Below are 26,989 nucleotides of genomic sequence, written 5' to 3' on the forward strand. Positions count from 1 at the left end.
TGTGAATGCTACTTTGGAGGAAAAAAAATTTTTTTACATCATACATCAATTTAGAAGGTATTTAAACATTTAAAATTTTTGAATGTTTGTACATTTCCTTATTACTTGAACTTCAACACTTGTCATAGAATTAAAGTTTAGATGTATGGGAGACCCAGTCGAAAGCACAAAGGACTGTCTTTCTGGATGATCCTTAAGCAGATCTACTTGCCTTTAATATAGCCTAGTAAAACAAAATGCCTCTCCATTATGATTTCTATTTCTGATAAATAGTACTTGGGACATAAAGGAACATGTAGAGATTTCAATTTCTTTCTTCATATTAAATAATACACATTTATGTTGTCTGAATAGTTATTTTTTGCGTTTTTCTTTTCAAAATCACTTAATATATTCCTGTTATTGAAGATATCAGTAAAAAGGACTTGAAGTAAAGTTGTAAATGAAAACTCTTTATGTTTGACTTCTCACAATGTAAGATGCTGTAACCAGAAGGATCAAAGCCAAGCTTAAGGTTTGATAGAGTGCTTGGTGGCCTACAGACCTTTAAATCTGAATAGATATTAGAAACATATAAACTAGAAATCTCCTAGAGCCCAATTAGAATGTGAAATAGAGTCCGAATTTAAGAAGGCACAGGGAATGACTTTGGAATTTCAAGAAGAGGAAATTGATTTTTTTTTTAAAAGATGATTTGTTCTTTCTAGTTTACTGTTTATCTGGAGAGTGAATGTATTCTATATAATCTGTAGGTTTATGTTCCAAAAGGCATGCATTTCAGCATATTAATAAGAACATTTTACTTTATGATGGCTAGTCTAACCTCCATGATAATCCTATGGGGACTTCTGACCTACATAAAATAGCAACCCCTCTAAAGTCCACATTCCTCTAATCTTCCTGACACATTGTCCAATCTCATTACTTATTCAGGTCTTCAAACATCTTTCTATGTTAAAAGCACAGTCTCCGTAAATTGGGTCTTTGCAAGATTGGAAATGTGAGTGTAGTTATAGGAAGTGAAAGATAAATCACTTTAGTGGGTTCTTTCTCTCGTGGTATGACTAACATTTTAGATATTGGATATCAACAGCCTCTCTGGTCCCATAACTAAGTTTACTCATTTGGAATTCCCTTGACTCTGCTTTGTGTTAAATTTGTATTCTCAAATCTAGCCCCCTCCCAAGGGCAGTTGTGAAAATAAACCTCAAAGGTTAGATTTATTATTGTATTCCTCTGTTATGTCCACCTCATTTGCATCTGTCTTCTGAAGGTACTTTCTAGAGGAAAAAAACTGCATAGCCTGTTAAAATAAAAAATTTCTGAGGGCATGATTTATTTCAGATAAGTCTAAATTAGATCAATCCTTTTTTCAGTAATTTTAATATTCTGCCTCTTTTTCTCGTAGAAAAAGGACATATTGTGCTGAGTGCTATGATTTAGAAATGCAAATAATATTAAAATTCCTTCTTTCCCAAGGATATAAATGATATGAACTGACCATTTGTTTATTGGTTCTAGTTAATAGGAAGAGTAAATGAACATGACAGCAAGATTTTCAGTGTTTAACATTTTTACATAGGCAAAGCAGGAGCATTAAAAGTGACTTCCCCAAGATATTCATCTACTGCTCAGATGCAAAGCTTTGCAATTCTTTGAGACTATTCTAATGCTGTTCATTACTGCCATGGTCCACAGGGCCTGAGAAACAGCACATGACCAAGAATTACAGGAAAAGGCTCTGATCCACCATGATCACAACTTGGGAGACCCCTCGCCAGAAAAGAACCAATTTTTTAATAAATAGTCCTCAAATATTAACTCAAAAATGTGTAGAATAACTTCCTAATTACCAATACCAATGATTTTCTTTTGTTTTCCTCTAATTCATCTCAGAAATGGACATGAGAGATCATACCACTCTCTTTTGTTTGGCGGGGGGGGGGTGTCATATCCGGAAGCACTCAGGGGTTACTCCTGGCTCTATGCTCGGAAATCACTCCTGGCAGGCTCAGGGGACCATATAGGATGCCAAGATTCGAACCACCAACCTTCTGCATGCAAGGCAAATGCCTTACCTCCATGCTATCTCTCCGGCCCCCACACCATTCTCAAGAGCTCCTTCACCTGCTTCTCATTGCACCAAAAGTGTGCATTTCCATGACTCATTCATTCATCTAACCATTTATATGACCAGTGATTGAACAATTATTATTCTGCCTCTTACTGTGGTAAAGCACAAATCCAAGTTGCTGCACCAACTTCACCAATGTTTCAAGATTCTGCCAACATTTTCCATAGCTCTTTTCTAGAATCCAGAGTTCCCCTAATTAATTGCCCCTAGAATTACACTCCAGTGTCAGTATTCAGGTATATGAAATATAACATCATGTATCACACTTAGGGATAGGTGAGGAGGTCTTTTGACATAATTTGTAAAAACTGGAGGTTGAACAAGAAATGACTCAGCCAAATCCCAGCCATAAGCAAAGCTGTTTCAGGATGGAATTTAAATAGATATTAAGTATGTTAACACAGACTCATATAAAACCTTAACTACTCAGGGACCCTTTAGAAATACCTCATGAATTCTATGGTGTACAAGATAATAGAAAAGGATTTAATGTCTCACCACCTGGAAGTGATAGTGTTGTGAGCTCTACTATCTATGGACAGATAATGAAATTAGGAATCAAGAATGCAATCCGGAGAGGCATGTATGCCAAAAGAGGGTTGATGGAGGAAAAACAGACATTTTTTCCAGTCTAGATCTGCACTACTTAATACCTAAGTTTTAGCAACTCATATACCTTATTCATTGACAGAGAGATCAGAAGTTTAGTTAACTTGTTATTTTAGCTTTTATTGTATAGTTTTATCACAATTTTCAGATGAAATATGACCTTTATTTAGGTCAGAGTCCATTCAGTTCATTTTTCTTGTAGCTTAGTAAACAGCAGTTAAATCATAGAAAGATCTTCAAAGTCTACAAAAACAAACCAAAATTGAAGGGCAAATCATCTATCCATATTTTAAGAGAAAATGTGTTTTTCATTAGTCAAACACATTATGCTAACATGACTCTATTAATAAAATATGGAATAAAAATTGTTTAAAAGTGAATGCCAATGAAAATTTACAAAGGAAATCCTAAAACTTTCTTTAAAGAGAAATTAAAAAGATTAATTATTCTTTCTAAGTGCTAGAACATTTAATAATATCCCCATATTTATAGATTAACATATGAAGGCCAAAGGTAATGAAAATGTTGACCAAAAAATACTGCATAGTCCAGATTTTACATATATTTAAACTTTATTAACAATGGAAATGTAATTCTTTTCAGTCGCACTGCACAAAAGACACACTTTTGAATTTGTAACTAATTAGCTATAAGTTCACTCATATATGGAGGAATAAGTTATCAGCTGTTGGGATTTCCATAGCAGTATGCAACAAACAACTAATATATATTTGTTGTTGGGTCTTTATATCAGGATATTACATAATTCATATTTTATAAAAATAGTGAATTATTAATAGTAGTTTTACAATAAACTCCTTGGGAACAATCATAATTACCTTTTATATGTGCAGGACAATGTGAAAAATAGCTTTAGAAAGTTAAAATTTTCATTTCGGTTTTGACCTAAAACCTAATCAGTGATTTTATATAATTTTTTCTGAATATAGGAATTAATAGTGGGTGATATTACTGGAATTTTTATTATGAATTAAAATCACAAGCATTGAATTCAATGTTTCATAGAAAATGATTTTATTGGGCATATAGTTCTAATAAGGATTATTAGCTATAATGGTTCAGAAATAACTATATTTTAATATCTCATCTCTACTTCTCACATATTATATAGATATTTTAAAATTGTTTATAAAAGCATCAATTTTCATAATTATATGAAATTATATTTTTTGATAAACTTATGATATTTTATGAGGTATTCTTATTTAACTTTTTAATAATACTTGCTTTTTTACTTTGTTAAAAGTATACTACCAAAGACTATTAAATGTGACCTATTTGGGGGAACAAAGTTGTAGGAATATTGTTTGAGGGGGTATTTTGTTTGTTTTGTTTTGGTTTTTGGTTTTTGGGCCAAACGCTGTGATGCTGAGATGCTCAGGGGTTACTCCCGGCTATGCGCTCAGAAATTGCCCCTGGCTTGGGGGACCATATGGGGAGCCAGGGAATAGAACAATGGTCTGTCCTAGGTTAGTCTGTGTAAAGCAAACGCCCTACCGCCTGCGACATTGCTCTGGCCCACATCTTTTTCAAAAACCCAGTTACTTCTCTCTACTTCTTTCTTTGTAAGTAATCACTCGAAAGGTATATTATCTTTCTTATATTACCAATATTCCATAAATTACACATAAGTTTTATTCTTCAAAGTAAAATTCTGTGAAATTGTCCTGTTTCATTTCAGGAAATAGTCTCTTAAATATGTCTAGCCCCTTCACTCTATTAATTAGGAACATTTTTTTTTATCACCCTTCTACAAACTCTTCATAATTGATTTTGCTTTTTTGAGTAAATGTTTCTCTCCCTTTCTCATCTCTAAAAGTCTTTAAATTATCTAAAATACTGAAAGGCACAGCATGTCAAATAATCCTGTATAGACTCTTAACAAGTTGTCTTTTGAAGGTTTCTCCTTCAGATAAAAATAACGTACATCATATTTGTCAGTAAGCCAAGGCCATTGAATATTCCATATTCTTTGGGAGATTCATTATCTCCTGATTTTATGGTAGATTCTAATTGTAAGCATACCCCTGCCTGTCCACATTGTGTTTCTTGTTCAGTCATTAAAAACCCACACAATTGGCCTCTATCTGTCATTCTTCAATTGCTGAACTTTGAAATCTATCATTATTTTCAGTATATCACCTTAAGTGGTGGTTGGTAATGGCTAAAATCTATTGAATGGCTTTAATAATAAATTTGTTCTTTGGAACCCTCCATCCCATAAATTTTGGAAATTGAAGGGAAAAGTAATTTTCTTTTGTATTGTGCTTTTTTCTCTACTCAGAGACCACCATCATATTTTGTTCATTTATTTTTTTGGTTTTTGGCCACACCTACTAGGTTCAGGACCTACTGCAGACTCTGGCTCAGAAACCATATATGGTATCAGGGACTGAATTAGAGTCAGGTCCCATACAAGGCAAGTACTGTATTATCTCTCCCACCCTTTTTTTAATATTTTATTTTTTATTTTTGTTTGTTGAAGGATTGAGTCAGCACTCTTGGAGGATTTCATCCCAGACTGATTTCTCTGTGTCATAAAAATGTCCAAGTAATGGTTTCTTCTTTCTTGACTGTTCATCCTGGCAGCCAGCCCATCATTTAGGGATCAGCAAGCTGACTGGAACGTAGACATAGTAGTGACATATACTTTTCCTTAAACTGTGGCTACATTATCTGTTTTTCTAAAGACTTTTTCAGAAAAGATTTTATTTTGAGGTACTTTGCGTCACACCCTTTATAAAAAACCGCAGACCAAGATGAGATTGGCATAAGTTTATTTGTTATGTTTTTGGTTTTGTTTTTTTCCTTGCCTGATCAAGTCAACAGTGGAAATTTTCCATGAAAATATACTGATGTTTGGAACCAAAGGAGATTATCATGAAGATTTAGAATAACTAACCCGAATCTCTGTGTACTAACTCAATAATCTATAATATCAATGATAATAGCAAGAAGTGACAATTGTTCATGGAAATCTGATTAGAGAGAGAAACAGACAGAGAAAGGGAGAAGGAGAAGAGAGAAAGGGAATTAAAAAACAAAATCGGTAGCCATTTATTGTGAGTCACAAATCACCAGAGCATTACAATATGTGTTTATTTATGCCCCTGTGTGTATTGGACATATTTTAGTATCATAAACGTCCTACACAAAGCGTTTCATATTGTTCTTGTTCCTGAAAGGATGTTTGATGTGTTTTACGTTCTCCAAAAATGCCATGTTCCTTTCAAAGGAACATGTTACTTGCAAAGCAAGTTGTGTTTATTCCAAAGTAGATGCGGTAAAAATATGCTGGTATCACTGTAAAGAGGCTGGAAAATCATAGCTTTTACCAAAATGATTTCACACGTCAAAGGCTCCAATTTAAAGTCACTGCTGAAATGTTTCTCCTAAATGAAGCGATACCTAAGCTATAATTTCTAACTGAGGAAGACAACTATTCCCTGATGAAACACTTAGGGATTTTGTTTAACATTCTGTGTTCACATTTTGTGTGTTTACATTTGGGTAAAGTGCAGAATGTCAAACAGACTCGCCAAACAAAAAGCAGCGTCACCGAAACCTCCTAATGTTAGCACAAGGTGAAATTAAAATGGTTTGTGTTCTAGTGGGTAAACACATGAGAAAATCCTCTGAACAATATATTTAACTAGGAGAGAGATGCCATTCAAAGGGATGAAGAAATTCCTTTCTCCTATGCAGATAAGCTATTATTTCAACTAATGGTGGTGTGATTCAGATGATATTTTTTATGCTACAACGAAAAACCTTTGGGCTTTCCAATTCAATTTGGATGGTGATGAAAATGTGTTCTCTAAAACCATCTTCTGGCCACCCTGTACCATGGAGAGGAAGCAATTATGAATTGCAAATCAGAGCCTGGAGGAAAAGTGTTCCCTACATAGATAATAAATGTTTATAGAGCCACTGTCGTAATAATTTGGCCATTTTAAAAAAAATGTAATTTACTTATTAGCTAGGATCCTCCCCTAGAAAAGAATGAAGATATGAAAGCTTTGCGAACCATTAAATGGCGACTGAACTGACTAGGTCTGAGGAGGGAAAAGAATACATATAATTTACATAACTAATAGCCTTCACTGAAGAATTTCTAAATCCATGATGAAGTGAACACTTAAAATCCAATCCAAGGGAGGGTGGGAGGAAAATAGGGAACAATGGTATGGTGTGACGTGTGCATGGATGAAGGGTGTTGTACATTGTATAGCTGAAACTCAATCTTGAACAACTTTGTAGCTGTGGAAAAATAAAACTGTATTAAGAACAACCTTGTAGTCTTGGTGTTTAAATAAAGTAATTAATAATAAAAAATCCAGAACCTGAGAAGTAAATATTGGTGAAGACCTATTTTAGTTCTTGCCAACCCTGCAAGTTTGTCAGATTATATCAATAAGTTAATGGTTGCCTGATCCAATTTTTATATTTCATCTACTCCTTAAAATATAAAAGATGACTTTAGAAGTTAAATTGTATGTTTTTATTCACTTGCCAGTTTGGAATAAATCCAAATACCATTAAATAAATTATATACGCATATATACAATTCTATAAAACATATATGTGATATTTGAAGTTGGCATATTTAAATATTTTAAATATTGACAACCAGAGCTAAATGTAGTCTTTAATTCTTGATAAACAAACATTTCTCTGGTTCTGAAATTCCTTAAAAGTTTTATAAAGAAGTTACTTACTTCCTAGGAGTATGTGTAGCTCTTTTCAAACAGCTTTACTTAGATATTATTTACATGCCCTGAAGTTCCCACATTTAAAATACAAACATCATAATATTCATTTTATTTACATACTTTCTTATTATAATACATATGTGCAAAATTAGACAACACCTCTTTGTATAGTGCAATTGTTGAACATTTTTATCAGACAAATGAAAATATAAGTCTACTAGACATCACTCCCTTCCTTTTCTTTCTACCCAACTTTCTTTTATTAAGTACTCCAACTTCTGACAACCCCTTAACTGCTTTCTAGCTCTGCAGATTACCTAGTATCAACATTTTACTTAAGGATAATCTATAAGATGGTTCCTATGACTGGTCTTCATTGACTGTGCTATGCATGGTCTTCTATGACGAACTTCTGTTCTCTACTGTAACGTTTTTAAAATTTGTCTCTGACAAATTAGCAGGTGTTGTTTTCTTTCTTCTCATTGCTAAATTTTGTATTGTATAGATATTGAACCTTTGGATTATTTCTAGTTTGAGATTTTTCTTTCTCTTGAGAGTATAACTAAGTAGAGATGTTAGATCATCTGTGAACTCTTTGTTTCCAAAGCTTATGCTATTGTAAAGTCTCTGCAGTAATATATAAGAGCTGCAATTTTCTATATCTGCAAATCTTATTATTGTCTGTCATTTTTATTTTTAATTAAATTATCATAATATACAGAGTTAAAATATTGTTGAAGTGATTTCTTATTTTGTGTTTTATGTTTTATGTGTACATTTATGTGTATTTCTCATTTTATTTTACTATTAATGGTATTGAACATTCTTCCATTTGCATTTCTACAGTCAGAAATATTTATTTCAAATACTTGAAAATTAATTGTCTTTTAGTTATTGAGTTGTAAAGAATTCTGTATCTACTCTGAGTATAGATATCAATTGGTCCTCAAACTATGGCCTCCGGGCCACATACTGTATTTGTATCTGTTTTGTTTCTTCATTGCAAAATAAGATATATGCAGTGTGCATAAGAATTTGTTCATAAATTTTGTTTTTACTATAGTCAGACCCTCCAATGGTCTGAGGGACAGTGAACTGGCCCCCTGTTTAAAAAGTTTGAGGACCCCTGGTATAGATACAGTTCATATACATGCTTTATAAATAATTTTCTTATTTTTCTATTTTCTTATTAATGACTTTAGATTCATAAAAGTTTTAATTTTAATGAGGTCAACTTTATCCATTACTTCTACAGGTACCAAATCTAAAAATCATTGCCAAATCCAAGGACATGAAAATTGGACTCTAACTTATCTTCTAAGATGAGTTAATAAATTTTCTTCCTAGAGTGAGACCCTGATTCATCTTGATCATTTTTGCAGTCCTGTGAATGTTATGATGTAAAATGCAACTTCATTATTTTCCATAAGTATATAATTTGTCCAATGTAATTTTTAAGGCACTACATTTTATACCTTTAATTTCAATTAATTACAAAAGTATGTTTTAGCTTTATTCAAAAACTCATTTATGCCAGCCCATATAGTTGTTGTTATTATTATTATTATAACCATGAGACAAATTGTCTTATGATTACTATTAATTATGATTATATGTAAGTTATTTATGCACCATAGACAAATCTCTACTTTTTTTTTTTTTTTTTTGGTTTTTGGGTCACACCCGGCGGTGCTCAGGGGTGACTCCTGGCTGTCTGCTCAGAAATAGCTCCTGGCAGGCACTGGGGACCATGTGGGACACAGGGATTCGAACCAACCACCTTTGGTCCTGGATTGGCTGCTTGCAAGGCAAACCCGCTGTGCTATCTCTCGGGGCCCAAATCTCTACATTTTTCATCTTGCCTGAGACTCAGTGTCCATTGGATAGCAATTCCAACTCTACTTCTGACTACCATCATCCTATTTTTTTCTGCTACAGGGTTCATATTTCAGATGCCTCCTAACAGTGGAATAATGCAGCATTTTCTTGATTCTACTAACTTGTTTTACTGAACCTCTGCCTACAAAGTTCATTGATTATTGTGAGATTTATCATTTAGGGATGGATAATATGCCACTGTATTAACAGGCCAAATTTTCTTGCTACATTCATGAGATGATAGACATTTGGGTTGCCTCACTATTGTGGATAATGCTGCCATGAACTTGGGATTGCAAATATCACCTTCAGATCTTGTCTTGATTCTTTTGTGAAAATGCCCAGAGGTGGGATACCTGGGTGTCTGTTTTTGTTTAGTTTGCATTTATATTAAGTCAAAATAAGATTTAAATCAGAATGTTATGAATATGCCAAATGTGTTTGTTTTCTTTGGCATTATTTTGGCTACTTGAGTTCCTCGCAATTCCATATAAATTTGGGTATTGATTTTTGTACTTCTAGAAGGAAACACTTGGAAATTGGATCTGATTTGTAACTGATCTGTAAACCATTTGAAAAGTATTGCTATATTTAGACAGTAGCTATTTGTAAATATGTGAATGTTAATATCATTCCAATTACATAGGTCTCCCTTTTATTTTCAGTATTACTATGAATTTTCAGTGAAACTTGTTCACTTTCTTAGCTAGACTTTTCCAGGCACTTTGTTCCCTTGAATGCTATTGTAAATGAAATAGTTTTCTCATTTTCGATTCATGCTGTTCATTACTAGTATAAAGAAATGTAAGTGATTATTGTGTTGATCTTGTCTCATGATATTTTGCAGAATTCATTTATTAGCTCTCATCATTTTCATGAATTATTTAGAATTTTTCTATTTTTATGTCTTTGCAGTTTTAATTCTTTCTTTCCAATTATACCCCTTCTGTTTCTTTATCTTGCTTGATGGCCCAAATCTGAGTTTTAAGTACAATCATAAAAAACTAGTGATGAAAATGTTCTCTTTGTCTTTTTATCTGATCTTAGAAGAAAATTTTTTCATATTTCAGCACTGAACCTAATGTTAGCTGTAGGTTTTTATGTATTACCATTATTATACTTAGGAAGTTTCCTCCTGGTCTATTAAAATAGAATGTTGCCTTAATTGATTTTCATGTTGAACTTCTTATATTTATAGAATAATTCTCACTTGGCCATGGAATATAATCTATTGAGATTAGTTTGCTACTATTCTCTTGATTGTTTCATCTATATTTGTAAGACCAATTTATCTGTTTTTTTATTTTATTATTATATCTGACTTTACTATTAAGCAATGTAAGTCTTTCTAGAATGGGTGAAAAAAGACTTTCATTTTCTACTTTTTTGAAAGTGTTTCAGATTTTAGTTGATTCTTCAGATTATTTTGCATCTGTGGAAATATCAGCTCCTAGGTTTTTCTTTGTTTGAAGGCTTTGCTTACCAACTCAGTTTTGCTTGTTATGTCTATTCATATTTCCTACTTTTTATGATTCTTTTTTGATAGGTTGTGTGTTCGATGGATGTGTCCATCTTCTTGAGGTTATCTAATTTGGGATGTATATGTTAGTTTCCTAGGGGCACCATAAAACACTGCCACAGACTGAGTGATTGAAAACAACAGAAATTTATTTTTTCATAGCTCAGGAGGTTGCAAGTCTGAGATCAAGGTGTCAGCAGAATTGATTCTTTCTTGAAACTCAGAGGGAGACACTCTCCTCTGCCTCTCTTAGCATCTGGGAGAAGAAAGATCTCAAATCAATAACCTAACTTGACAACAGAAGGAACTAGAAAAAGACGAGCAAATTAAAACAAAGTTTTGTTTCTCTGTATTATCTTTTTAAAATGTTTTTGCTCATGCTAATGAGTGAGAGAAGTAGAATGTCTGTCAAATACAGGCAGGGGGTGGGGAGGATGGAGATGGGGAGCACTGATGAAGGAAGGTATTCTTTTTATGATTGAAACCCAACTACAAACTTGTTTATAATCATGGTGTATAAATAAAGATATAAAATAAATAAATAAATAAAATACAATGTTCTTGCTAACTGATACTAGTTGACTAAAATATATGTCGTTAAATCTTTTCTTGGTGTATTACTTTCAATTTTATTGATTTAAGTAATTTTTGATTTTTCTAGTCATTTTTTTAAGATACTGGTTGAATAAGAGCCATGTGATTTATTTTCTACTTATTTGCAAATACTTTGGTTTACTTTATGATTTCAGATTTTTAATTGCGTTTTATTTTGGTGAGGAGGGAGGCTTGGATTCAATCTTTGACATTTTCTTGAGACTTTTAGCAACACATTACTGAAGTTTAGCTACCACTTTATTTAGCGTGCTACAGTTGTTGAACATTTTTATTAGCTTCCCAAGTTCTAAGAAATCTGATTGTGTCATGTTTTGATCCCTTAATGGGTGCTCAGTGCAAGCACCAATTGTTGATATTCCCTACTTCACCATCACAGTAATGTCCCTCATACTTACAAAGTAGTCCATAGATACTGAGTTTCCTTTGAAAGTCATTCTTGTCAATACATTCCCTGCTTGCCAGCTTTGAGCTAAATATTCTTTTTAACAAACCTGAACGGAGTCTATAGTTAATCCCGTAACAATATACCTCAACGGTGGAGAAATGCCATAGCGCTTAGGCCAAGTGAATTCCTTTTTGAATGACCCCAATATTTACTGTGCCAGTGCAGGAGGGAAAAAAAAAGGCAAAAAGCACAAAATATTTTTTATCTTTTATATTTTTTCTTTCTTCATTTATTATTATTATTATTATTATTATTTACCTATCTACTTTTTATCGATTTCTTTGTTTTGGTGTGGTTATTGAAGTTGTTGTCCCCATTTATATTTATATTGTTTTTTTTTTTCTTCTTTTCTTTTCTTTCTTTAGGTGCTCCGCCATGTTTTTTTTAACTCAAGACCATGGCTTTTTTTGTGGTGCCTATCATTATCACTGGAGTGCTCACTGGACATTTGACTCTTCTTTTTGTACTGTTGGGGTGTTTCACCTATTTTTCTCCTTCATCTCTCAAACCGACAGTGAGAGCCTCTAGAAGGATTCTGCCCATTTTCAGCATATTAGACTTTTACCCCAGTTTACTACTTTTCTCTTCTTCAAATAAAACCACATAACTTGAACTATGTAGTCCTTCCTCCCAGTTAGAGGGGGAAATAAGGGAGGCACCAAGACCAAGACTTCTAAGTAGTAAGCTAGGTACAGAGGGGACCATAATTTCTCGCAGCCCTGGGGGTGAGGGAGGAGGATATGGGAGGTAGGACGAACACGGAGGGGTAGGGAGGACAAATCGGTGATGGGAACCCCCCTGATTTTATGTAAATCTGTACCCATAATATTATTGTCAACAATATGTAAACCACTACAATCAAAATAAAAATTATATTAAAAATATTCTTTTTAACAGAATTCATTTAATGTTGCACTTCCCCATGACAAAATAATGTACCCTGAAATGATCTGAAAATGGATTTATTCTTAGAATCCTGATACTGGTGTAAGGATTCCTTATGTATCCTTCTAAGTGTTGGAAAAACGGAAATTACCTAAGGAACAAGGAAAAGCTATTTGTCTTACACATATAGCCAACTAAGCCTATTGGTATGTTACTAATCACTAAGAAGCTGTAATTGAAGAAATGAAAGCATTTGAGTGTAATTTCATCCTCTTGAGGGTTTTGGAAGACACTATAGAACCTCATGAAATATTAACCTGACGAATATGGTTATGTCATTGTCTCCTACAGCTGTGGAATGACCTAGATGTTTGCACAAAAGCACTTGAGTCAAAAAAAAGTATTTGAGTCAAGTAGTTCATTGTAATTAGCTTTCTTGCCATTTTGAGAGCTGAATGCACTTGATTATTTTATCTACATCATTTTTTTACATATTAGATAATGTTTATTCACAAGCCTATATACACACATTTTTACCTCATTTCCAAGTATATGTTACTTTTGAGAGATGGACCACCAAAGTGTCAGTGTTTGTGCCCCACAGTCCTTTATGCCTCTCTCTTCTAGATGACCCATCTTTTGTTCTATCTCTGCCCCGACTATGATAACTGTAATTTTGTAACCAGAGTCTAGGGCTTTGTGTTTATTTGACTTTCTTCTTGTTTTTGTTTTGTTTTGTTTCTAAGAACATCCCATACTTTTCCTTTGCTTTCTACTCACCTACCTTGTAAAGTCTCCCTCCAATAGTTGGAAAAGGCAAGGACTTTATCATTTTCACAAAGAACTAATAGCTAAGTATATATTTGTTGCCTTATAAATATGAATTCATAATGTGCCTAGGTTTTCATGCCTTTAAAATATAGTTTGAGAGGATCTTGTTGCTGCTATGCGGACTTGCAAATGTGAGTACCAATGCACTAATACTGCTATAATACAGAAATCCCGAGTCTACTAAAAACCTGAAATGAATTGCTTTTGTAAAGTTATGAATATTCTCTGCTTCAAAATCACATTTAGGGAATGTGATACAGTAAGAATCATCCACTGTGGGCTCATGGCACACATCACTAGCCAGGTGGAAAAGTTTCAGTTTTTTATCCAATAGAGCTTTACAAAGGGTGCTTGCCATGTCCTTGGCACATTTCAATGCCTCTTGCTTTACTCATGAGCAGCAGAACCATGAGTTCACAAGCTAATAATCTGGTGGATTTGTTGGTTTCCTTTTCTTCCAGTTATTTTCAAAAAGTCTCAAATTATATTATTATTCCTCAAAGCTAGTCATCAAGTTTAAAATCAGCTACAAAGTGAGAATACTATAGCAGGAGTTTCTAAAGAAGGTTCACTGATGGGAGGACTAAACCCAACCCAATATGCAAGGCTTTCTAATGTAAGATTTTCTATTATAACTTACTTGTGCAACTCACTACCTTGTGCCTGTTTTTCCAAGGATAATTAGCAGTAGATTAGGAACCAGAGACTTGACTATTTGTTTTTCCCCTTCCTATTGTGACTTCTTCAGAAAAGATTACTAGGAACAATCAATGGCATGTGAAAATAAAACGTGGTCTCAAGATCAGATCATATCCTCATCAACTACTTTTTTCTAATTTTATTTTATTGGGAATACCAGGGATTCCATGAGGGACCTCAAACTTTTAAGGTAAACACTTTACCACAGAGCTATATCCTGAATCAACCTACGCTTATTTTTTCATCTCTTTGGACAATCTAGAAAGCCAAATTAGCCTTTTTAACATTATATTTCTTAAGATGGATTTTATTCCTTTTGATTTATTTTTACACCACACCCAGTGGTACTTAGTTCTGACTGTGCATCAATCCACCCTTGTAATATCTCCCTCCAGCTGTTAAAAAAAGTAATTGACTTTATCATTTTCACAAAGAACCAAGGCTTGGGAGAACATATGTGATGCTGCGAATCAAACCCAAGTAGGTTGAGTGCAAAGCAAATGCTCTACCAACTGTACTATATTTCTCTGTGGGAGTTTTCCAGGTAATCCTTTCCTAGATGTTAGGGATTTATTTTGTGCATTTGTTAGGGGCTTACTTTTGGTAAGGCAGTTTGTTTGCTTGGGAGTTTGTTAGGGTTTTTTGTTTGCTGTGTATACTAAACTGCATAAAATATAAATCCATAAATATACAAATTTGTGGTACAATACATTTGAGCTATTATTAATTAATAATTAATCTCAATTTTATTTATTATTGGTTTTTGGGCCTCACCCAGTGATGCTCAGGGGTTACTCTTGGCTATGAGCTCAGAAATCACTCCTGGCTTGGGGGACTATATGGAACGCTGGGGACAGAACCAAATTCCATCCTGGATCAGCAGCGTGCAAGGCAAACACCTTACTACTGCTGCACTATCCCTTTGGCCCCTGTAATCTCAATTTCAATATGCTTTTGGGTAGTTGGAGTGATATAATGGGTTGGATATTTGCCTTGGACACTGTTGACACAGTTTCTGTCTTGGCACCTCATACATTTCCCACAGCCTGCCAAGAGTGATCCCTGAATGCAGAGTCGGGAGTAAGCCATGAACACCACTGAATATGACCCAAAGCCCCCCCCCAATAAATAAACATACATTTTAGAATTTATTTATTTTGATTATACAGATCTTTCTACTTTTGTAGAATTATGAGGGTTGTATGTGTGTTGCGTATTTTCCAGATAGCAATTTGTAGATGAGTGTTTGCTATATGATGCTTAGTAAAATCACTGGATTTCTGGAAATTGTTGGTAGTTATGCTGAAGAAGCTTATCATATGCATAAACTTAAATAACAAAAACTTAAAATTGCAATGACTAAAACAAGAATGAATTTAAAATAAAAATAGTTATAATACTTATCTCTGCAAGAATTTAAGTGAAAGAGTTCTCAATCAGCATTCTACCAGAGTGCTGTAGCCATTTTAAAAAATAAACTGCCTTCTTCCTACTAAACAAGCAATAACCATTTGATAAATATTTGACATTTGACATTAATGCAAAATATGTACCTGAATGCATGCAAAACTATTATTACTCACAAAACATTTTTGACAATAGTGAACTATCCTCAGTAAATGAAAGTTAAATAAATCCTGGCATATACAAATTATGGAGTACTACTCAGCACTTAAAAAAGAATGAAGGACTGAAACATGCAACAATTTGTTTGAACTCTAGGACATTGAGTTCAGTTGAAAAGAAATGTACAGCTCAAAATTTTACATACTGTATGATTAAGAAGATACCATTCCTGATATTCTGGGCAATGAAATCATAGATGTAAAAATTACATTTATGACAATAGATTAGCAGCTGGCAGAAAGAGGGAACAGAATGAGGTTAGTGCAAGAGTCTCTTTAGGTAATAAGAATATATATGCCAGTTCTAATTTTACACAGTCTGTATCTGGAGAAAAATTTCAAAGATGTGTAATGCCGCACAAAGGCACACATACACGCACCACAAATACAGGCTAAACTTTATGAAACTTGAATGAAGTATGACTTTAAAATTCATTCATGTACCAATGTCAGTTTCCTGGTTTTAATATTGCCCTACAGCTGCTTGTAGTTTGCCATTGAGTAGAAGTGAACAAAGCATACCCTGAGACCTACAGAATTGTGCCTTTTCTTGTGAGCCTATATTGGTTGTCAAATTTAAATTTTTTAAAAATTATATCACAATTGTACAACACTGCTAAACATTTGAAACTAGAACTGTTTGTTTTCACAACTGGCACTGACTATAATCTCCTTCTGAGAAGAGAAGCATATATATAAGGCTGCAGTTGAAGTGATGCTTTCTTTTGTTTTGTTTTGTTTTTAATTTTGATTAAAGCATATGGTTGTGTCGATCCAAAAATTGTGGTCTGTGAACATGAAAGCTTCAACTTTGATCTTCCACTCTTCATTTTCTTCCTCAAATGCCCTTTATTTGACCAGGAAGGATGTCATTTCCAAAAGTACTGAGAGAGCCACATTTAACTGGAACAACATTGTTCTTATAGGTTATTAAGGCTGTTCAATTTTCCCTGTAGGTTGCTACCCTGAGTTGGAGACTCTTCTGAAATGTCAGCCTCAGAAAACCATACTGACTCCAACACAAGTTTTTAAAAAGCCAAGCTTTGGAATTAATATAATCAATAACCTTTGAAAACAAAGTTGAAAAGCAACAACCTAGTGAGAACATCTGAAAAAACAGTCCTGTTCTTTTGTTATTTTGAATATCAATGTGACCAAGAAATTAGGAAACACAATTAGGAATTTGAATTAAAAACATACTTCTTAATATTTTAATACTAATCGTAGCCTTATACAGCTGTAGGTGATATAATGGTGGAGATTATAATTGTGAATGTTGGTATGTATAGCAGGAGATCTTACATTTAAATCCCAATATTGACAATTTGTCAGGTGTTACCTGGTTTTCATTGAATGAAATGAAAGCCAGGCATCATATAGTATCAGTAGTGAGAACATGAAAACTCCAACAGAGTCAAAGGAATAAATAGCTTAGCCAGCTCAGGTGAAAATAGAGTAGGTCTCCTGAGAAGGCATGGGGGTCAAGAGGAAAAATGCAAGGAAAACAAAATTCTGCAGACAAAAATTCGTAGAACTGCAAAGATCCTGAATAGGTAGAATGTTTATGACTTTGAAATTCTATCCTAATTTTCTATGAAGAGTAAAGAACCATTTTCTGTAAATAGCTTGGGTTATATGTAAGTAGAAGAAATACATTAAACTAATAAAAACATTATTATAATAAATACCTAAATAAACTGTAAATATTATATGTTAAATAAAATATTTAAAAATAAAAATATCTTAGTGAAATATGTAAATAATTTTACTGAGTTATGGATAAATTGACATGTTCAACGAATAGCCCACTTGAATAGGATGTGATGGTAGAACGAATATGCCTCAAAACAAGCCACCAAACTCTTACACCTTTCCCCTTTTTCCCCTGCTTTCATGGTGGAAAATAAATTTTGAATTATCAAGCATTTTCTAAATAGTTATAAACATATGCCAGAATAAGGATATGAATGTTCACTATAAAAATATAATTTTCTGGAGGCTTTAAAATTCTCGTGAAATTTCAGAAGAAAAATACAAAAATAGTTCAAAGAACAACAGTAAATTAAAGTGCCTAGATAAATGAATAAATGATTTTATTTTCTGTAGTTATGCATAAAAAAGTCTGTCAGCTAATAAAAAGCATAATACTTTATCAACAGCCAAAGTCTTGAGTTAAATTTTTAATGTGGTTTCTAGGTTGAGAATAAACCAACAACAGAGGTGATAGAAATGTCAGTTGAATTTATCCACCTAGGTAAAAATATGTTTTTTCCATACTCATGTCTTTCATCCACTCTAGATGTTCTGTTCTGAAATATAAATGGGATCAGAATTCTCTGAACTTGGATTTGCTCAGATCTAGAACACAAGTAGAGCAATAGATGCATCCTTAACTCAAACTCCAACATTTTAGAGTATCCATCAAATAAATATAACACTATTACACTATTTGGTCATGAGAAAAAAAGGTTTTTCTATATTATTTTTCTTTTAGAGGTTCCTTCTAAATATTCTTACCTAATAGTATTTCCAATGAAAATAACAAAGATCTTATTGTTTTTTTAATGGATGCTATTGGGGGCAGGACTTTTCAAATACAAAGCAAATAGCACTTTAGCTTCACTTGTTTGCACCCATCCAAACCACTGTTAGGGCTTCTCACACTCAACATTTTCTCTGTAGTTCCCAACACAGCAGAGCTGCAATTGCTTGGAGTTGAGGTCTTGTCAATGAAATTTCTTCAGAACAAGCCTGGATCTCAGAAATCCCAGACAAGATGATATTGATTCTTTTTTAAAAAAGTTATGTACAAAGGAAGTCTATCTGCCAGCCTCCTTTAGAAACAGGGTCAAATAACCAGTTGGAAAAATTTCTAAAGGTGTCACATTAAACTTTAATAATACCCACATTTTTATGGAGCTTTTAACTTTGCAAATTGCTTTCACATGCATTATCTCATTGCATGTGCCGTGGCAGTGAGGAGAGTGCCTGCATTTTCGGGCTGAATCACAATGACACAGATAACAGAACAAAACGTTGATGGGAACACTTCAAGAAAATGGATTCTTGTGATGCTGAAGAGAAATATTTAACAGGAATTACCTGGCTTCAAGATCAGACATGGCATTGGATAAGATTTTGATGGTTCTTATAGGTCTCAACTGGAGGTTTATTAGAGACATTTCGTTCTATTGTTTCTTAAGGAAAACTTCATTCCTCCCCCCCACCCTTCCTGATCATGCTTTTTATGTCTGATTTTCTTTTTTGCTTTGGGAATAGACAGTAATGCTCAGGGGTTACCTCTGACTCTGTGTTCAGGGATCACTCCTAGCAGCAAACAAAGGTACCATCTGTGGTGTTAGTGATTGAACAAGAAGAGGTGGCTATATGCCAGGCAGTGCTTTACCTCCTGCTGTGCTATGGCTCCGGCCCTGATTTTCTTCATTCATTGAATCTACAGGTCAGCCCGACCCCCGGTTGTATCCGAGCTCTCATGAAGATGCTGTACTGCCCATACTGCCGAGGTCTTCCTGCTGTGAGACCATGCAACAATTACTGCCTCAACGTCATGAAGGGCTGTTTGGCCAACCAGGCGGATCTCGACACCGAGTGGAACCTATTCATAGGTAAGGAGCATCCACATGGGTGTCTGGCATTAAACCTCAATGTCACAGATATCAGAGACCTGAGAAGTGCCAGGGGCACGATGCCGGGTGTCCCTGTGGCAGTTTTGACAACGTGGTGAGACAAAGTCTACCCAAGTCCAAAGCATAGCATGAATTTGTGTTTCTGAATACTAAATGCTACCACTTTGTTGTTTATTGTTGAAGGTGGCACAAGCCAGCTGACTCTATGAAGTTATACATCATCTTTTTCAATTTATGTAAGCCCATCTGAGATGGTACAAGTCAAAAATGAGCCTTATAACTGATATATATATATATATATATATATATATATATATATATATATATACACACACACACACATACATACATACACATGCCACAATCCTTTCTTATGTGTGTCAATCATGTCAAAAATCATCGCCAATATTAGTAAAGAGCTCGCTCCTTATTTAAAATTTGGGATGAAAATAGCTGAGTGTTTGCTAAAATAGGCACCTTCATGCCTGCTTTCTGTGCTGAAGAATGATTCAAGCTCCCCAGGATTCAAGTGCCTTCCAGTCTTCGGAAGGAAAAGGGGTGGAGAGAAGGAGAGGGGGGAAAGTCTGTGAATCAGGGCTCTGTTCTGAAGGTGGAGAAATCACTGGGGGTTGATCTGCCAAGAGAGATTTCTCCACCAGCCATCCAAGGATAAAAGGACAAATTTTATAGTCAGGCTTCACCCAGGAAAATGCACAGGCCTTGAGCGAGTAAATGTGTTTTCTCCCCCTCCATCAAATGGCCTTCAAATAAAAGTACTTTCAATTGCGTTTACTGCAATGGAATAGTGACAAGCAAAGTGGGACAAATCGCAGTGGCATTAGTTGGCCTCGGAGGACCTTCATCATTGATGCAAACCCCTAACCCAAGATACACAGCACAGTCTTGTGACAGCTAAGATTTCAGTAGGGTAGAAAAAGTGTCTGAGATGTGCTGGAATGCAGAAAAGCCTCAACCCACTATGCCCTGCTGTGGTTAGGTTGCAGGCATCCAACCTTGGCCATGAATACCATTGGCTAGCAAAATAGAATACTTAGAAAGACAGAGAAAATGGCTTTGATGATTTTTAAAAATGATTTGAAAGTGGGAAGATTCAAATAGTAGCCATCTTAGATATCTTAGATATCTTTTCAGAAGAAATATTTGCAATCACCCTTTCTTGGGAGGACATAAATCTCTATAAGATTTTAGATTACTTTGCTTGCAAAATGAGGGGATTTTATAAAGTTAACCATTAAGCAATCCTCTGATTCTAACATATTATGATTCTTAGCAAAGGTTTTGAAGAGGGTAGTATGGTTGTTTTAATTAACAAGAGTAAACCATCTTCTAGAATAAAATTCAGATAAATTTTAATAGATGCTACCAAAAATACTACTAGGATAACATCAGTACTCAAGAACTCTACAAAGATTGGGAGTGTTTAAAAGCCAGATAAAATCATATGCAGCATCACTTTGTGTCAGGATGATTATTTCTCCTTTGGGATTAAATCTGCTTAAGTCATAGTCTTCTAAAATGGTTTTCTCATCAGCCAATCACATGTAAGAACAGCAATGTCTTAACTGGATATTTTTCTGATCGCTGTTTCTCTATTGTGACATAAAACAAATGTTAACTTTACAATTGACTAAGTTTCTTTGATGCCCTTTTAATGGGAAGTGACTGAAAACATTAGATTTGAACCTACTTTGTAGGTTGGTTGGGTCTTCAGGGGAAGAGACCTGTTGGCTAGTGTTCTGAGCATATATTAATACCTATTTTTTTCCCTCTCAGTTTTTGGGTTGTACCAGACATCTCTGATAAAGGCCTTACACTTTTCTTTCTTTGGTGTGCTGTGACATTGGAAAGTGGCCCCAGCCTAAATTTATGAAGCAAAGTATGTTCTCACGCTTACGTGCCTCTATGGGAAGAGTTGGTTCATAAATACGACATAAATTGGTCAAATGTGCCAGTCCCATTTTCCACAGAGATGAATTAAAAAATCACAGAGTCCCAATGTTGATAAGTGAAACAGTAAAGATCAGTGAACAAATCAGTAATTCAATAAAATGATGTATAATTATCGCTCTCAATCATTAACCACCTTGAGCTACTTCTAGACTCCTAGCATCTTTGCACCAAATGTGCTTCTGTTGCTATAAAATGTGTCACCTTTGTCTGCAACATCAGTATCCCAGTTTGTACACTGTGCTGCTTTTTATTTTATTATGTGTTCATCTAAAATATTAACAGTGGCATACAATTGACCGTCCATAGAAACAAATAAGCAAATTAGTGGCATGTTTTCATGAACTTTATGCTGCCTGGAATTAAGGGAAAGTGATTTTTAACTTTTTCAAATACAAGTAAAAGAAAGAATGACAATTCAGTGATAAAATAAGACATGTTAAGTGTTGAAGCAAAAAAACCCATGGGTGGTCTGCCTTGCCAGTGCTAGCTGGGATAGACCAAAGTTCGATCCCCCGGCATCCCATATGGCCCCCAAGCCAGGAGCTATTTCTGATCACATAGCCAGGAATAACCCCTGAGCATCCATCACCTGGTATGACCCAAACACAAAAAACAAACAAACAAATAAAACCCTCCAATGGTAGACCATACACTTCAGAAATTCTGTAGCTTATTTTTGTATTTTTCTTTTAAAACATCCCCAAGCTTTGGGGCGTTAACTCATGCCCTGCATAGGAATATAGTCCAAAGATTTAGATCAATTAGCTTTTATTGGGGAGAAATGGAAGACCTCTTCATTTTTTTTAATTGAAAAATGGAACTTCTTTGGAAAAAGTAGCCAATTGCTCCAGATCCATTTTAGACAACTTGAAAGCCTGAGAACATGTATGTAGTTTATAGAAAGAAGAGGTTCCCTAAAACAAAGCAGAGCCTGCAGTTGAATTGCTCTGGGGCTCTTAGCAAGAAGATGAATGGGCCCCTTGGGGCATTGGCAATTCCCTCTTAGGTCCTTGCCACAAGTTAGTGTCTCTTCAGAAACAAATGATTCCTAATGGGTTCTTGAATGTTGCCTATTGCCTGAGGGCACACTGGTTTTCCGGAATGAGATGTGCTTTCATAAAAATCCCCTAGAGAAAAAGAGTTTGTATACAGAATTAGTCTTTTTCTGTCCTAGTCTGTGTTGACTTTGAGTGGTCCACTTGGGCAACAACGCTCTGGATAAGAGCTGTTTACTTAACATTGCCTGTAACATAGGACTGGTTGAAAATGCAGATCACATTTAAAGAGCTCGAAGTATTGCTTTTTTTGTTCGTTTGTTTTTGTTTGTTTGGGGGCCACATTCAATGGTGTTCAGGGACTTCTGGATCTGTACTCAGAAATCACTCCTTGCAGGCTCAGGAGACCATATGGAATGCCGAATATCAAACTTAGGTTGGCAGCATTCAAGGCAAATGCCCTACCTGATGTGCTAATGCTCCAGCACAAAGTCTTGCTTTTTAATAATCTAATAATCCAGGGTATATGGAGTGACCTCCTCCAAATATCTGGTAGCTACTATAGGTTTATAAATTACAAATAATCAGAGATAGGGAAAAGGGGGATTGAGGAAAATTAAGGAAACCAAGGCAGGAATTCTATTCTGTCCTGCAATATTGTTATTATGAAAATGTTGTGGAGTACTTATTATTTCAAATTTAAGTAAATTTCTTTTATATTTCATATAAATAAGATGTTTCTGTTTCAACGTTGTAGCCTACAGTTTTAGATTGCCTCAGTTGAACAGATTTTAATAATTTTAGCAAATTAATTTAACTCACTGCCTTGAGTAAGATAGATATATTTTTGCCTTTGAAGAATTACTGTCGTCAAATTAATAGTAATTAAATTATGGTAGCATGTTAGGAAATTGAAGCTCAAGATTCCTGCAATCTACTCAGCAAACATAGTAGGTTCTCTGCTGAGCAGACCCCCAGAATTCTGACTATGTGTAGACTTAATAATTAAGTAATAAACGAGACTATTGTTAGGCATAATTGATACTGAATCACCATGATGGGTAAAATCATTTAAATACAGGCACCTGATATTTTCTATAACAATCCCAGTGCATCAGACAAGATTTATCAGTGGTTCCTAATTACTTGTGTTATTTTTGACGTGTTTCATGACCAACTCTTACTATCAACATCCTAGAACAATAGGTTTTGAATAAGGTTTTTTTCTAATCAAGCAAAGATAGAATTTCCCAATCTTATATATATATCCTCTATTGTGATGGACTGGAGAAGAAGTCAGCCATGGAGCTTATATTTTTTTTTCACTGACACTCATAAACCAATCCCACCAGTGGCATCAAATGTCTGCACTTTCTTCTTCCTTTCACATAAGCCAGTTAGTAGTGCTCAAGACAGAGTAAAGGCACAATAGTAAGTAAGAGAAGATCAAAGATGAAACCAAAATTTGTAATTTATCTATAGACCAGAGACTGCAGTGGTTACTACCTACTATCCCATAATTCCCTCATTTCTTTATTAACCCAAATGAATTAATTGAGGGCCTGGTAAGAACCTTTCTCTGGAATTAGCATGGAAGCTTGGGAAGAAAGTAGATCGAGCCATGGTTGTAGAAAAGAGGCCTCGACATAACATATTTGAATGAAATTAATGGAAACAGCCAGATGAAGACATGAAGAAAGACGCTGCTCTATTTTACTTTGCAAGTCTCCACTTTTAATGGAAGTATAACTAATTCAGTAGTTTCAAAAGCATATATCCCTGTTGTTAATGGACTCTGTAAGTGCAGGGATGGCAGAAACAAATCAGATAATGAACCTAGTTCTTTCATTGTGACAGCTACTATCAAGTTGTAAATTAGAGTCAGCCAAAACGAAGCTATGTTTGGTCAGTCAAATAACTAGAATCCTGTAATAAATGGACAACTTCAGTGCACGGATGACCTTTTAGAACGAACGAGAGTTGTTTATCCTTAATGTATTTAGTGTATTCACTGCTTTTGTGTTTGGGGTAAATGTTCGAAAAACATTCATTGTTTCTGGTAAAGGAACTCAGGTTCTCCTTTTTTAGGTGAAATATATGGGATTTTATGATGTTGTTGCATTTCAGGGGCTATGAAAATAAACTTTTAGGAACTGTTTGAAATGTTTGTAACAAGAGATTTCTCTCTCAAAGACTCTCTTAGCTGTGAACTTTTATCATACAAATCTGATAAGAAAATTTTCAGTTGCAGGGAATTTTATTGTACATATGATATGACTCTACTTAATGCATTCTGAAATGCCATGTTTCAAAAGCCTCTAGCCCTTAAACATGGAAAATTATTTCTTTCACTGAAGAAAAAGAAAAAAGACAAAAATGGTGCTGCAAAAAAAGCTTTGAAAGCTTCTGTGTCTGAGATTTCCTTTTAGTATAAGACAAGAGTCTATTTTCAATAATACAATCCAGAACAACTTTTAAATTAATGGACAAAAGCCAAAGCAATTATTTTAAAATCTGTTCTCACTGCTACAAAACTACCTTTTGGTTCTTCTATATTCTTTAAAATCACTGAGACATTTTTTTTTTAAAAGAGGTTTTATTTTCTATGGGCTGAAATCTAACCCCATTCACTTCCTTACCTATTTTTTATGGTCATTTATTTAATACTTCTCAGGGCTTTGTAGATATTTATTCTATGCTCTATTTATTCTGTGGATTAGCAGGATATATAAACATGACTAATTATATACAGGGAAAAAAAGAATAGTTGGCTTGTAGCCAGCAACCTTTGACAGACTACATTTGCTATCAATTTCCTACATTTAGAAAACAGTTTACTTCTGAACTCTATGTATGTGAAAGTATTTTTATGTAGTCCAATAGGGTTAATGCCTTCCGGGTGGTATAATATATGAGGTTTTCCAGAAGACCCAGAGGCAGGTATTTCTTAACCTCTGACACTTTCAATGCCTGTCTTGACAAAACACTCAAGGGATTCATAGAACTGCAATTTCTATTTTGACTAAAGTAAATTTTCTCAAGGATCAAACCTGAAAGTGCTTGACTTAACAAATGATCATTCTAAGGTGTAGTTATCTGTGTATACATTTGTATGCATGTGTCTGTGTGTACCTTGTGCAGTGTCCCTGATGCTAGCTATTCTATTAGAATTCCCACATATTTAATTTCTAATCAGTACATACTTTTAATTTTATTCCCTATGTACTGTTACTTACAAATGAGACCATCTAAACTAGACTTTCAAATTGAAATTATTGAGATTTATATTATGACACTGCGGTCTATAATGAATAATGACTATTTTTTTAAATATAATTTTTATTTTGAACATAGTGGCTTACATATTGTTGACAATAATATTTTAGGTACATATTTACATAAAATCAGGGGGATTCCCATCACCGATTTGTCCTCCCTACACCTCCGTTTTCGTTCTACCTCTCAAATCCTCCTCCCTCACCCTCGAGGCTGCTAGAAAATGTGGTCCTCTCTGTACCTAATTTACTACTTAGTAGTCTTGCACCTGTTTGGTCTTGGTGCCTCCCTTATTTGCCCCTTTAACTGGGAGGCAGGACTAGATAGTTCAAGTTATGTGGTTTTATTTGAAGAAGAGAAAAGTAATAAACTGGGGTAAAAGTCTAATATGCCGAAAATGGGCGGGGTCCTTCTAGAGGCTCTCATCATCGGTTTGAGAGACAAAGGAGAAAAATAAGGTGTAACACCCCAACAGTACAAAAAGAAGTGTCAAATATCCAGTGAGCACTCCAACAATAACAACGTAAGCACCACAAAAATAGCCAGAGGCGTGACTATTTTTGCAAGTATAAATGAATATGCTTTTAAGCATATAAGTATAGCATTTTTTAGGATACAAAATATTCTGCTTAAAGTAGAAAGTTCTTTGAACTATGAGTCCATCAAGGTCTTTTATTTTTGTGAAAAGTGGAAATGGAAAGGGAAGGCATATATTTTCTAGGAAAAAGCAGACCAGAATAGAGAATTGTCTTTGTATTGGGAGTTTGTAATTTTATTTTTAATTTTAAAAAAGCTTATGTTGTCTGTAGACGAGTGGTTTGATCTGATCATTGACATCTCATATTAACCTGTCATGTTTTCTCTAGCATGTTTTAGACTCCAGCTCTAACACAAGATGGTCAGCTTTTGACATGCCAGAGAAATTCTTTGATGATTTTTTTTAGAATGATAATAAATAAATTTCCAAAATATTTTCAATAAATCAAAATGTTTCAATCGTAAACCAAACACTAAACTACTAGGCTAATAACATTCTTTAATGATTTTTACTATGATAATAAATACATTTTCAAAATATTTTCAATAAAACAAAATAGTTCAAACATAAATCAAACACTAGACAATTT

At 34.4% G+C, this 26,989-nt stretch overlaps 1 protein-coding gene across 1 annotated transcript in view; it reads left to right on the forward strand.

Annotated features, from left to right (window-relative positions):
- GPC6 (glypican 6) overlaps positions 1 to 26,989 on the forward strand; it is a 1,177,499-nt gene that overhangs the window by 766,712 nt on the left and 383,798 nt on the right. The window contains exon 4 of the mRNA XM_049778514.1: positions 19,434 to 19,599. Coding sequence (XP_049634471.1) covers positions 19,434 to 19,599 — 166 coding nt within the window. The remainder of the gene's footprint in view (positions 1 to 19,433; positions 19,600 to 26,989) is intronic.

Source organism: Suncus etruscus, chromosome 8 (genome assembly GCF_024139225.1).
Source record: "Suncus etruscus isolate mSunEtr1 chromosome 8, mSunEtr1.pri.cur, whole genome shotgun sequence".
In the NCBI taxonomy this organism is placed as follows: domain Eukaryota; kingdom Metazoa; phylum Chordata; class Mammalia; order Eulipotyphla; family Soricidae; genus Suncus; species Suncus etruscus.